Source organism: Sipha flava, unplaced genomic scaffold (assembly GCF_003268045.1).
Source record: "Sipha flava isolate LNK unplaced genomic scaffold, YSA_version1 176_pilon_pilon, whole genome shotgun sequence".
Lineage (NCBI taxonomy): Eukaryota > Metazoa > Arthropoda > Insecta > Hemiptera > Aphididae > Sipha > Sipha flava.
Genome location: NW_020272062.1, coordinates 3,258,528 through 3,274,731, shown reverse-complemented (window position 1 = coordinate 3,274,731; position 16,204 = coordinate 3,258,528). Strand labels below are relative to the sequence as shown.

The following is a 16,204-nucleotide window of genomic DNA, read 5'->3' as shown; positions in this document are numbered from 1 at the left end:
TAAATCATATATGTATATAAACTTTTAAAATATTTTTCATATTAATAATAGTATAAAGTATCAAATATTTATGTATCTACTATAAATTCTAAACAGAATAAAAACTGTGATAATAATTTTCTAAATATTCTTTAAATTATGTACAATTTCGTATATTACTTTGAGATTAAATTATACAAAGCTATTTTAAACAAAGTATTTATAACATTTCAATTATTTCACTTACAAATTTGTTATCAGTGTATAATAAGTAACAATAAATAATTGTCTAATATAAATGTGAAGTTAATCTTTTGAAAGGTATTTCTTAAACAATCAAAAAACAGTTTTATATAAATTTAAAATGTCAATTAGAGTAATAATTATTAAAGTGCTTTAATAGATTATAATTTAATATGAAATATTCAAATAAATTGCAATCACGTTACCGATTTTTTTTTCATATTTTTAATTTCAAAATGTATTCAAAATAAATTATGATTTATAACATATATTTATGATGTTTAGTAAAATTAAAGTTTACTTTATGAAACTGATTAAAAAATTAATTTTTAAATAAAATTTATAATTTATATATAAATATATAATTGAAAATAAAAATATATTGACTATAAACTAATTATATTCTATATATTAATAATCTTCAGTTTAATTTAATCATTTATTATACTTGAAAGAAATAAAAAGATTATATTTCACTAAATTATTTTATTTTTATTTTTAAAAATATAAGGGGAATATATTTTAACGTATTTGTTAAATATTATTGTTTTAAATAGTACTATGTTAATAAAATTAACTCATAAATATTAATTTAAAAAGTTCGGATATAGTTCTAGTGCGTAGCTATTAATGTATATATTAATTAAATAGAAATATATCCGATTATTGATGCTTACTCAAGATTCCACATTTCATTCACAAAAAAAAATCAATATAAATCAAAAGCTATGTTTTTCTGTAGCTAACATTTTTCAAAACTCACAACAAAATATTAAAATGAAAATCTAAATTGTACTTACTACCGAACGATAAAAATAATTACTGAAGAACATATATAAATAATTATTTTATATTCTTCTAAATAGTAATGTAATACAATATAATTTACATAAGATCAATACTATGGATACAATTATAAAATAAACCTAGAAACTGTTAAAATAAATAACATAATGAATTTTTTTTTGTTTAAGGAGAGAAAAATATTTGTCCATCAAATATACCTAGTAATATATGAAAATGAAAATAAAATAAAAGCCAAATGAATCCTAACGTATTTTATGTAAAATTAAATTCCCAAATGATGATTGAGAGACATGAACAAATGTACAATGGACGAAAATGTGATATCATTTCTAAAGGAAATAGAATATTTCATACGTCATTCGTCATACACACGTAAATACAAAACTATATGAAGAAGAAAAATAAAAAAAACTAAAGTTAATTAATAAAATTTATATAACGGCTCAGCCTAAACAGTCCCTTTCGTTAACAGTCCGCTATTGTATACTTTTTCTAAATTGTTAACTGTTAACTGTAAAATGTGAATTCTTTTAAATTTGTTAATAAATGCTAACATTAATAAAAAAAAAATAACAACCAAATCATTTTTGAACTATGTTTTTATCTTATACAATTATCGCTAAGAAAATGTAATATTCTTTATCCATTAAAATAAACTTCACATATATGGGGGATGATCTTAACTTCAATGTTCTTTACTATAAAAATCTCGATAACAAGATTTAGAAACGATTCTATAAACAATACAAATGATATGTATGTGGATATATGTATAAAAGTAAATAAAGCATGTTTGAAATGTCTTATAATATGCCTATAGACTGATTGACAAAATTGTCTATTATATGTATAAAAATATCGACCTCATGGTATTCAAAGGTTGACTGAGTGTAGGGCGTGTTCAAGAATTGAGTCTTATCTCCGCTTCTTTTCCTACTTCAGCTAATATATACTTGTATTTAGGAATCATATAATTTTCGTAACGACAAAGATAAAAAAACATTGTATGAAGAAAATATAAAATTATTTTATTATCTGTTATTTAATAATTTAGATTATGTAAAATTAAAAAGAAAAAACATATACAGTTGTAATACCTACCTTCGATAGAAAAATAATATTTTTAATCCGTATAAGTCTTTATTTTGTCAATTATTTATAAACAAATTTATTTCTACAACATCCTGATATTATTTTAGATTTCTATTAATAACTTAAAATCACAACACAATCGACTTATCAACACATACTTCGAAATTATCAAAGAAGTTAAAATATGTATGGAATTTTAAGCTGATCCGAATATGAAAAGTCATATGTATAATTAATCGCAATATTTGATTGTACAAACTTTGAAAAAATATTGCAAAAAGCAAGTTAGTACAAGAATTATGCATTCAAATTAATTAAGTATGACTTAATGTAAACTTGAACATAATGATTTACTTTCAAATTTTATAGATATAACATTGAATAAATCGGGGGAAAAAATAATAAATATACATTTGTTAATATTAATTACTTATCAAAGTAATAACTTTTGAAATAATTCTATAAATAAACAGAACAACATAATTATCAATTTAAAAGCATTTTGCAGTTCTGTAACTGTAATTTACCACAAATGTCAAAGGTCCTTTATAATTCTAGAACTTTATTAACGACTTAAATAAGAATAGAAAATTTCCATTTCGTGTTAAACCTCCGACAGTGCATCACATATTTTAATTATTTATAGTGCGTCTTTATTGTTTTTCGATAGCACTCTTCCAGTACAGTGGTAAACGAGTAAAATGGCAATTATAAAATAATCTCATAAAATATTTAACGTACATTAACAATTAAATAGACAAAATACTTAAACCGAAGTTGCAAAAAAAAAAATAAAATTACTTCAAATAAAACAAACACTTGAACCAATACCAATATGGTATAATCAGAAAATTAACGAGTTCTACACTAATTAAAACACCCAAACTATCATTTATATTAAAAAATTAAATGTTAATATATGTCCAGACTAATAAGATACGAAAAATTAAAGCAAATTACTGAAATATTGAAATGCTACCTAAATAACATATTAGATGACTACAAGAACCAACCAAAATCTTGCACTTGATGAATCTAAGTTAAAAGAAATAGTTGAAACAAATTAACGAATGAGTGTTCAATATTTATAGAAGGAATTATAGCCATAAATTTAAAAGCCATAAAAATAATCATCAAGAAGAAAGAATACTATTTTTATATAATTCTTAAATATAGCACTTAAAGAAATACAAATCAAACCCTATAAACATGGAAATCCTTATATGAAATAAATTCGATAAATCCAGAATTAACAAAAAACATATTACACTACCATGGATACCTGGTTACACCGGTATTAAGAACATTTCTCTTCGCAGAAAAGTATGGCAAAATAGCAACTTCGAATACAGACTCAATTGTAATAGAAAATATTTCTTATGATAATATAAACAATTTTACAACATTTAACCATGACAAAAATGATATTACACCTGAACTAAACTAAATAAAACCAGATCAAAAATACAACATTTATATGGGAAAATGCAAATCTTAAAATAAATAAATAAACAGTACTAAATCGACTAAGGTTCAGCCACATCAAAATTATTAATGGATTCTTTATGGCTACGGAGGATTTATCGGTATGCGAAGCATGTGGTGTGGAATCTACTGTATAACATATGCTAACAGTGCCTATGTTACAGGATCAACTCAACCTCGGCATATCCAAGAACCTGGACATCTCACAAATCAAGACCGAAACAATGTAGTTATTAATTTCTTAAGATCCAACAACTTAATTAATCAAATATAACACTATTATGTAAAATACTTTGTTAGTGGTCATTATTGTTTAAGTTTTATGAATATTGTTGAAATCAATAAGAAAAAAAATCAAATTAATTGAACATAACCTTATTAAACTTAACTAAAAGTTCAGATTATTAAACATTCAATTTGATGAAATTTAATCCAGGTACAAAGTTACATGATAAATGTTATTACACAAACTAGGTTGTAAGTCTCAAGTTAAAAATCATATAATATATAATACAAATTAAATGTTATATACAAATAATATTTGTATAGTTATCCATATGATGTATGATTTATATTTGAAAAGGTCCAAAGTTATTTAAGTGATACATAGTTTTAAAAATTATAAAATATGAAATCCCACTCGTACTTAATTAAATAGTTAAGTACTCAACGCTTTAAATAAGATCTATAACTAAACCATAATATTTTTCCTATTCTAAAACGATTGTCGAGAAAACTATGATTTCTTAAATTCTTTAAACCTTCCACTTTGGTAAATTAATTTGTAAAATCGACTCACAATAAATATTTCATTTGAATATAGGTATGATACACATTATTAGTTATCGCTGTTACATAAATGTAACCATATTAAACAGTAAATGTATTCTCAATGGGATGTGTAAATCATGCATTAAACAAATAATCAAAATCCTAACCGTATTAGGACTACAATATTGTAGAATAATATTAATCGTTAAGAGAAATAGGAAGACCACTTAGAACGTAACGCGTAAATCTAAGTACAGATGATAAAATAATACCTATGGTTGGTAAATTTAACGAATACGAAGATAAAAATAAATTCGCGAATCATAATGTTTTATAATCAAAATACGGACTTTCCGTACACATAACTTCAATAAATAAGATAATAATATTTTTACAACTATACGTAGGTAGCACACAAAAAATGTAGGAGGTTATCAGCCACACCTGAGATATTACTTAACAGTATTTCCAGGAGCAGATATAAATATAAATATATATACAGAGTGTTTCTGAAATGAATGAGGACACTTGTATACGCATACTCGCTGTGATGGCTCCAACTTAGATTATTTTGAAATTTTTTTCAATCTCCAAAATCTTGGTTTATTCAATTAATTTTTAGGATATTATCTTAAATGTAAAAACAAATACTTTAATTGTATTTTTTGCAAAATTCTCATACGAATCGAGACGTCATACTGTTGTTGGGATAGTCATGCGTTTTTCACATTCTAATCGCCGACTAAAAAAAAAAACGTGTGACACATCGATTCGTATGAGAACACTTCAAGATAAACAGTGGTGATAGTAGTTTGTTGTCAGTTAACACACATAATTAATTAAAACCGCTTTAACATTGTAAAAAAATCATAATTAAATACATTTTAATTTTAAAATCAATTTTTATTTACAAAAGTCGTTGAATGTAACCCCTGTTAACTACTATGCACTTTTCCACACAACGATGTAATAAACTCCATGTTTTTTCTACATTTTCTACATATACATTTGGTGTTTGACGAATGATATCAGCTACATTATTAATTCTTATCAAAAATTCATCTCTATTATTTACTTCTTTGGCATAAACTTGTTCTTTCATAAAACCCCATAAGAAAAAGTCGCATGGATTATAAAATCAGAACTACGTGGTGGCCATGTTACATCTGGGCTATATTGAGTATTGTTTCCAGCTCCTATATCTATAAATTTGTCAGAGAAAAGATAATGCAATTGTTGTCGGACTGCATTTGTATGATGAGGAAGTCCACCATCTAAAATAAACCATATTGATTCTTGTTCTTCCAATGGTACGTTCTCTAATAGTACCGGAAGATCATGCATAATAAAATGTAAAAAATCCCTGACCATTCAATCTAGCCGGTAATTCATATCTTTTGTAAATACATAAATAATAAAATACATAATTTAAAATTATATTAACCCTAATTTTGTTATCATTTCATCATTGTTATAAGTCGACAATGTTAAAGCTATTTTAATTATGTGTATTAACTGTCAAAAAACTACTATTACCACTGTTTATCTTAAAGTGTTCTCATACGAATCGATGTGTCACACGATTTTTTTTTTAGTCAGTGACTCAAGCGTAAAAAACGCTCGACAACCCAAAAACAGTGTGACGTCTCGATTCGTATGAGACTTTTGCAAAAAATATAACTAAAGTGTTTATTTTTACATTTAAGGTAATGTCCTAAAAATAAATTGAATAAACCAAGATTTTGGAGATTGAAAAAAAATTGAAAAAAAAATCTACTTTGGGCCTTCACAATGAATACGCGTATACTAGTGTTCTCATCCATTCCAGAAATACCTTGTGTATATATATATATATATATACACCCGTGGATATATAGACAAATTTTAAAAAAAAATAATAAAAATGGGTGGTTATCAACCAAAGTCGCATCATCCTGATAAGTCAGATCATAGCATAAGTTTAACTTGTAACATTTTAATATTTATTGAACTTTAAATTATTAATACGAACTATTGTAATTTATAGTCAAACTCAAGATTTCTTCTTCGTTATGACTTATTTTTATCTTACGTACTTAATATAAACTTAATCTAATCGAATCAGTATATAATCTACTGAATGTTATTCGATTAATCGACGCATAACAAAACTATCAATACAAGTACCTGCAACATTGTTCGGTTTACGGATATTTTTCTGTTCGAATTGTTGTACATTACGAAAGATTAGATTTTATTATAGATCGTGCATGATAAGACGAAATTAAGAAAACGTTTTGAGTAAATAATAATTTGTTCAACAGTACAACTAGTAACACAACTAGAGATATTGGGAGAAAGGTTCTCATCACTAGGGTCCCCCGTTATTTACCGGCTAAAAGAGGCCACACCAACAGTAAAACCTAATTCTATATTTGATTACCAAACCAACACTGGGATCTCGATTGGCCTGAATGCGCCTGTAACCCAAAAATAATAACGTGTTCTACGGTTTCCCCGATAAAAATTAACCCCCATAGTATAAATTCCATTAATTAGATAACGAAATCGATGTACACGTAACATGTGAACGTTTGCGTTCAGAGACAACAGCGGAATAGGATCAACTGTGCGTCACCTATAGTTTTTTTCGACCTTTAAAATTTGGCGAAAACGAGGCTGCTACAAGAAAGGCCCGCGGCTTTCATCAATTCATTGCGCGTATAACATCGAAATATTCGGTAGGAATCCATCATGGTCGGAGTGATAAATGTATCTGTGATTAATACTCAACTATCAACGATGCAAACCCGGATAATAACGACCTATTTGAAATTTCGGTACGCGTGTTTAATGAATTCCGAGCGATTCCAATTGAATTTATCGGGATCACTTATACCGCGGAGCTACGCGCCTATACATATGTACGTACGAACTTATATACAAAACGACCTTATCTAGACACGTACACGTATTGTAATCGAACGTAAAATCACAGTTAAATTTTTTGAAAATTAGATCATATTATTCTGCGTAAAGAATGGTAACACACAAATATTATTTTAATAGAGGGGTAAACGGTACGTCATAAAATACATATATATATATAGTACCGATATGGCGCGAGAAAAATAGTACGGTCTATATACGAATTTAGTTGCAAGCAATTTTCAAACGGACTAGAGCATTTAAGAACAGCAGTTCTGCGGCCATTAATTAACATCAAAATTTGAGTACTGTGAGGTCAATAAATAATACAATATGACTTTCAACCGATTCACAGTGAGTATTGGATTATTAATTTTTTGGGTTTTTAATATAATAATTTTTAGAATTTGGTTTAATGCTTTGGTTTTCTTTAATAAGAAAATCTCATATTTTTACTTTTAATTTGTGCTTTCTTCAAATCTGGACTATGGAAGAATTTATTTTTTACATGAATAATGGTATAATTTTTTTAAATATGTTAGTTATTGTTATATATTAATACATTAATTCCATAAAGAATATTCATCAACATTTATTTGATCAAAAATATAGTTATCCATCAAGTCACATTTTAATTTTAACCTTTTTGAACTTTTAGAAGATAGTTTTGTACATAAATTAAAACTTACTAATAAAAAAAATAAAAACAAATTTAAAGTATTTTTAAGTATAAGTATTTACTACTTATGATACATCGTATATACATATTAATTTTATGTATGCATTTATATAGTATAAGTAAATATTATTGTAACTCAAAAAAATATATCAATTATTCTTTAAGTTCGTTTTTTGCATATCGACAGAATTGAATTAAAACTAAGAAAAACTCATAGAGGAGGAAATACCAATGTACTCATGTGGTTATTTCGCACTTCACAGAAATTAAATTATACAAATGTAAGGCTTCGCTTCTGAACTAACAAATTATAATAGAACAAAATGAGTTATAGGCAAACATTTACAAATTGATTTACTTGCATTCATTTTTAATTTAATAATTACTTTCACTAATTAGGAATTTCGATTTACTTTAGTTTTATTTTACGTTATTACTTTATTCATGTATAAATTATGTTCATATCAATCTGAAATACAAATACAGTACTTGTTTTGGAATTTTGGATAATGATATTAAATGAAAGATAAAGTAAATTTGAATTAAATTAGAACATTAGAATAAAATTTAAAATTTAATAAATCACTAAATTCCTTAAAAATAAACTCGGTAAGTCAAAGGATTTGAAACATTAAAATGACTATTTTATAATTTTAATAATTTCTAAATATTATTTTAGGAAAGTATTAATTGTTTTACTGGTATTATTATTTTACTAACATAACATAAGGTAACTATCACATTCTGACATAAAACACACAGTATTTCATTGATATTTATGAAATAGTCACTTTTGTTTCACATACAGTATTATCATCTATGGCATCACGTATGAGTGTATCATTCGTCTAACACGCTAATAACCCCAATTAAATTGCTAACTATTTAGAATCTGATTTATATTGATATGTAATAATATCTTATGCTAGTTTTCTTTAATATGTTTTCTTAAAAGATACTAGCCATGTTGGTCGTCACTGTTTTGGCCGTTACAGTTTACGGACACCCCACAATTGATGTTAGCGATGCATCCTTTGTAGAACCGATCACGAACAAACTTGGCTTCGTTCACGGTTTGATAAAGGATATAAAAACAAATGTATACAAACAAAAACAAAATATTAAAAATGGAGTAGTGGACTGGATGAAAAAAAAAATTGGATTATCGACTACTAACGCTGAAGTGGAGCCGACAACAATGCCTGATAATTATTTTGAGAGTACTGAACTTATTGTTGATGTCAACCAAAGTGAAAATACCATGGCTTCTATCTACGAACCTGAGTACGAGACGACCCAAGTCAACTATGCAGCAACCGAAGTTAACTCGATTACGTACGATTATCAAAAAAAATAGTGGATTTTCAAACACATAAACATATTATTAATTAATAATAATGTAATTTGATTGCCTGTAACGATGCGATATAATGGTTATAGTATGAATGTTTTTATCGTCCATTATCAATTCATTTTATATCAATTTAAACAAATTTAAAAATAAAGTATGAATTTTTTCAATCAAAGTTAAACATTGATTTGGTGTAATCCGTTTTTTTTATATAATATGATATAAATGTTTACAAATCGATTTTAGTGAATGAGTAAAACAGTATTTAAAATTGTATCAAGAACTATCAAATTTAAACTATGTTTAATATTAAGCTAAAGTAATATATAAATATTGGATTTAAAAAAAAAAAAAAAAAACCAAAAAGTATCAAAATTACGCATAGTTATTAGAAAGTAAAGTTTATTCAATATACATTATAATCATTTAATACAACTGTTGAACGTCATATATTTAATTGAACTATAAAAAATATCAAAGTAACTTATAATTAAGAGGCTGGATACAAAAATAAAACAATAAATCATCAATTAATTGAATAGATAAAGAACAAGAAATTAGTAAAATGTAAGATATGTGTAGTGCCATCATTTTTAAATAACAATGGAATAACAAAAAATAATTTCATTCAGAATAAAATCAATTGTTATTGATTTTATATTAATTTTTGTTACGTCTAAAAAAAATAAATACATCAATTAGTGAGGGGTACTAAAAATTCAAAATTTCATGTTTAATTAAAATAATAATAAAAAAATTAATAATTAATATCATTCTGATTTATATGAAATTAAAATTTTTAATTTTTAATTCTTAGTAAAATAACTATTTTTTACAAATATATAGCAGAAAATAATATTTTTTTTAAATTTTATAAGGTTTAAATTGCAGCACAACTAATAATTATTACTTATATATATTATAATCTTATGTGAACACTTTGCATTACATCAGTACATAGCATATAATTTATTGTTTTAAGTACACATTTATTTGTTACATAATATATACCTATTATGAACTATGGTTAAACTAGCTTATAAATGATTTTTTTGCTAAACACGATTAGCGTCCAATTAAAAAATATATATATATTAATTAAATATTAAAAGCAAAATTTTCTAAATTATGAATAAAATTAAGTATAAATACGAATATGATGAAAGGGCAATCAGTTACTTTTTTTTTCTCAAAAACAAAAATACATTAAGATTTGTAGCTTATTTTAATATGTTTTCTTAAATTAGAGGTCATTAAATTTTAAATATCTTCTTTCCGTTACCTTGATCTGAATCGGGCCTGATGTGGTATGTATGTTAAACAATGATATTTTGAATTAAAAAAATCTTGGTAGGAGATCTGTAATAAAAATCTGATTCGATAGTTTAAAAAATATAAATAAAATTTAGAGTGAATGGTTCTATAAATATGTCAATTTTTGACGTTTTTCTGATTTACTCAAATATAAAATTTTCAAAGTTTATACTATTTATAGCCGAGCCACAGTTTTTTTATTACTTGGGCCCAGCACATGGATAAAAAACCTCTCTTTAACCGCCATTACCATAGATTATTTAAATAATTAAAATGACGAAACTGTCATATGAATACCTACTTTTTTAAAATAACTTTATAATATTCAATGACGTCCGGATGGGAGGACCCATTAACCCCCCTGAGATTTTTCATGTCAGTTGCAAAATGAAAAGTTTTTTATATAAAGCCGCTCCCAACTCATATCAGGTTTATTTGATTAAATAAAGATATTTTTCTTATAAATATTTGAACTTTAATGAAATTGTATACCTATTAACTGAAATTAAACTTAATAAAAAAAAATATTAAACTTTTTACCATTAATAATATTGTAAAATTAACTTAAATTTAATTTAATTTTACAATAATATTTATGGTTAGTATGGAATATGGGTAGAAGAAGAATACAGAAGAAAATCTTCCCATAGATAATATTTACTTAAAATTTTTTTTACCCTTCTTGAGCTACATTTCTATGGATATCTCTGATAATATTATATTATTTAATTTATTTTATAATCTATTTTACAAAAATCCTTATCTAATCAAATGACGTTAAAAAATTATTTTATTTAATTATATTAAACAAGGAAAAAAATTAAAAATATTCCTTGATAAAATTAAAGAGCTTTATTAATTTTGCTTGAATCGTACTTGAATACTTTATATAATCATTTCTATAAAAAAACTTATAAATATTAAATTTTTATAATTCAAATTAATAAGAAAAGTATATATCTAACTACTCGACTCTCAAAATAGTTTTCAGTACACTGATTTTAAATTTATGATAAAAATTCATCTATATCATTCATCCATTCCTGTATTTTACCAGTATCTTGTTATTAATCTGACACCTTTATCGAACTTTTTTACATAAAGTAGAAAAGACTATCCATGCTTTGCATTTAATTACTTTGAAATAATTTTTTATTATGCTGAAAAATAATAATTGAAATAATTATAAATTTGTATAACATTAATTGCGGTTTAATTTATAAATTATTAAGATTCTATTTAAATATTTAGATTTACTGTATCAAAAATAAAAAAAAAGGAAAACGGAAAGAAAACACATAATTGTAAAAAGTTAAGCTAAATATGTCCAAACTGTGCATTTAATTTGAAAGAAGATGTTTATGATTGATTTCAATTACTTTCAATCACCTTTTTCATGCCCCCTTTCAATACAGTCCAACTTACTTTGTATTCCTCTCCTTTCATCCCCTTGTAATCTATGTTACGAAGAAGACTTTTTTCAAGGACATGATTGTCATAACTATAGATTATGGACTAAGAAGTCATTGTCAGTATCATTGTTCATAACTCAATTATTTTGGTTACCTTGAACTATGTTTTTTAACTTGAAGTTTGGAACCGTAACTAAAAAAATCATTATTGGAATTCGAACCTTTTGAAATACTTGAAATCAAAGTTTAACTGGAACCCTCATTTAGTTTTGAAACGGAAATTCTAACCAGTACTGATATTTGGTAATAAAGATTTTTTCAATGTTCATAAATTCTAATTGTATTTTAGTATATTATATTTTAATATTTATCAATTTACTATTTATCAATTAATCAGCTAAACCATTAAAATATTGTAAACTATCATATAAGTGAACATATACCATGCATTCAGTTCCAAATTTTAAGTTTTCTTGTACTTAAAATTTACTGAAATAAACAAAACAACTGAATTGGACTTGATCTTTTAATACATATATAACTAATCAATGACACCAATAAAACATAAAAAAATATTTCGGATGAATACAAAAACTGATCAAGCTACCAACTGGATACCATTTTAATATTAATGAAATAGCAGCCTCAAAAATAATACCTATACGATGTAATACTTATTATTAGTGATCATTTTAAAATTAAACACAAATTCGTTAAAAACCCTGTTTTAAATATAAGCAAGAACTTAATTTTAAGATTAGGCTGGCTGTGATTATCATCAAAAAATAAATCAATGAAATGTCCCCTTATTTTTTTTTTTTTATACGTTAGAACTCATAACTAAATTAAATTAAATATATTATTGGTCGTATTTATCGCATGTGCAAATTAAAGTTAAAGAACTATTCGGATCTGAAACAATCACCTAATGCCAAACATCACGAGAATACAGTTACATTTAAGCGTACTGTGGTTATCCATCTCGCTGAATTCATTGTAGTAAAGATAATAAGTCAACTGTCTGTCTAGTTTGACACGATTCTCCGCTAAAATGTACTGTCGACTCTTGTAATTATCTTATAAAAGTGGCTCAGTATACAGATCATACAGAATTAAGAAAACAACTTAAAAAATTTACTTTTTACCTTATTTCGATAGATGGAGTCTACAAATTTTATATTTTTATGTACGAGTTCATTATATGCCACTCTCCTTGGTCATTCAAACCAGATTTCAATCCCAAATATATTCTCAACCATCCTGAGTTACTCAATATTATAACTCGATATCAATAAAATAATATACATTTTTTACATAACTTCTAATTGTTTGCTAATTATTATTATATATCATTACTAATTTGGCTTATTAGATAAAATAATATAAATATTATAATATTTACTACCTATTTTAATGCTAATATTTACTATATTTTTTTTTTTTTTTACAAATTTTAAGTTAATAGATTTAAAAATCATATCGATACATTAAAAATAATTATAGGCGTAACGAAGAAATTCATTTTAGTATACTTTTTAATATAAATCCATCCCACGGTGGCACAATATACTCAAAAATCATAATAGCTTTCCATTTTTATAAATTTTTCTATTGTATTCAAACTAATTCTAAAATAATTTTATAATCACGAAAAAACTTATTTAATTACATAGTTGATTTGTATACATACCACTCCAGAATTCATCTTATCAGCTGTCATGGACGCCAGATCGCTCTCCCTTATAAATTTCAGGACATCACTATATTAACACTTTAAATGTCTATCGTTTTTAATAAAACTAATACGAATACAAATCAACCATTAAGTTCATTCTAATTAATAACTAATTAATAACTATCCATATCAATTTATGATTTTTCCATAATAATAATTCTACAATTTTAATTGATGGCTTAAACTGCCTTTAGGATAGGCATCTCAATTAATATGACGTCAATCTTATAAATCATAGAAATACCATTTAAATTAAAAAACTAAAATTAAACAGCTTTCAAATAAGTTACACAAAATATAATTATATAAAGCCCAATAATGCCTATCTTACATTATTATTACACCAATTTAACTCTATCATATTTTAAATAAACTTAAAGGGAACCACATTACAATCATAATGATAAATGAGTGTACGGGGTAGTCAGGATAGGCACTTGAATACTCTGTGAACCTTTCTTCCATCACCAAAATATTTAAAATGATCACAATAATATTAAAAAATAACCATATTATGTACAACCACTCCAAAACGTCTATTAACAGTAAATACATGAATAAGAATATTGGAAAAATATAATTATTAAGTTAAATGAAGTTACTCCATCCAAATGTCTTATTAATATTAAATTTTAATATGTTATTTATGACTACCCTGCTAGTAATATCTGCACACACTTATAATCATAATACTATAATTAAAATTATATAATAATGATTCAAAAATTACTTCTCTACTTTTTTATTTAATTCTTAATAATTCTACGTAAAATTAATGCGAATTAAATTCGAATTTTACAAAATATTTTAAACCATAAACCAAAATATTAATTATTTTATTAAACGTATAGAAATATTTTTTAAACGAAGTATTATCTGGATAAATTAAAAAAAATAACCTCCTGAATAACCTAGCCAAATTCGAAACCATATCTGTCTATCACTTATTTTGATGATCATAGCAATCGTTCTGGTCGAAATCATGTAGACAGACACAAAAATCCCATCATGGTTAAACTAATAAATGCCTTGCTTTGCACATAATCTAATTCAAAACTTTTTATAATTTAGATCATCCATGAAATAAAAATAAAATATTTCCTTTGATATGTCTTTATAGTTATTAGGGTTTAATTATAAATATAAATGATTGTGAGACCAAATATTTCAGTAAAAAAATATTCAACAAACTTGATATCTAAAAAACTAATATAAGTTAGTTACAATTATGATTTTATTTACATTTAATTTTGATATTGGTCATAAAAATAATAAAAGACTCATGAATTCACTTTATAATAATATATTAATATGTAAGAATAGAAATTCAATACAATAAGAAAATACAAACTTATAGTTAGTGGGAACATCAATACGACAATAAATAATTTGTAAAAAATGTCAAATATTATGGAACGACAAAATGGTTTTAGTGTCCTGACTGATGACTATCGAGAAATGCGTTTGGGATAAAAAGAACCAACAGCATTTTGTAAAACCCCAAGAGGACAGATGGTTGAACCCAAGTAGCTCACTAGACAAGGATAAATGGAATTCGCCGAAAAGGTTGCTTCGTGTGGGTAGAGTCGTAAACCAAGCATATGATATTAATAATATTTTTTGAAAAAAGAGCTGAAACTCAAAAAAATATTGTGCAAGTCGAATTTATTTTAAATTGTAAATTTTACTAAAAATATCTCTTGCTTGCAAAATTTGAGGTATAATAAAATTATTTTCATACGAAAGGATCGTAACAGGATTTAAAAACCGTCTTAGTATTAAAACGTATACATTTTTAAAAAATTAAAAATTTTACACTAATTTACTGTTCATTTGGATTCTTAGAATGAAAACTGTGATTAGAATATAATGAGATTAATCAACCTCGTACTTAAGTAACAAGCCTTAATAATTAATTGCATTCAATATATTTTAAAAAAGATTTTAAATAGCATCAAATTAAAATTGTTGACGTTTCATTCAAATCTTTAAAACCTAATTATCGCAACAATATTTTTAATTTTTTCATTATTTATTGGTAATATTTAAAAAAAACATTTAATATACCATTAATAAATTTGACAATTCCAATAAAGTACGAACTAAAAGAAGTTACAAATCAATAAATTAATTTGAGTAAAAATATATAAACATTCTACTGCTTAATATAACAATTATATTTCTTTTAGACATTGAGATGGATTTTTATTTTTTAAGCAAAAATATATTCAATACATGATTTTTATTTTAAAGTAATATTATCATATTTTAAATCAGCTCCTTTATTTACTACTCTAATAATTAAAACAAAATCATAACTAACGAGTATTTTAATTTTCTTTACAAAATGCAGCTTTTGTAATATTATTTTCGACAAAAAATTGTCTATATTCAGCATTAAAATTTAAATATAAACACATATAAAGAGA

The 16,204-nt window shown here is 24.7% G+C and overlaps 2 protein-coding genes across 8 annotated transcripts in view; one reads left to right on the top strand and one right to left on the bottom strand.

The window, feature by feature from the left end:
* The window catches only part of LOC112680296 (potassium voltage-gated channel subfamily H member 8), a 201,275-nt gene that overhangs the window by 128,492 nt on the left and 56,579 nt on the right, over positions 1–16,204 (bottom strand). The window lies entirely within an intron of this gene.
* LOC112680297 lies at positions 7,480–9,409 on the top strand. Its single transcript, XM_025550347.1, has 2 exons — positions 7,480–7,638; positions 8,919–9,409. Exons 1-2 carry the CDS (start codon positions 7,618–7,620, stop codon positions 9,318–9,320), a joined length of 423 nt encoding a protein of 140 aa, XP_025406132.1. The 5' UTR covers positions 7,480–7,617; the 3' UTR covers positions 9,321–9,409.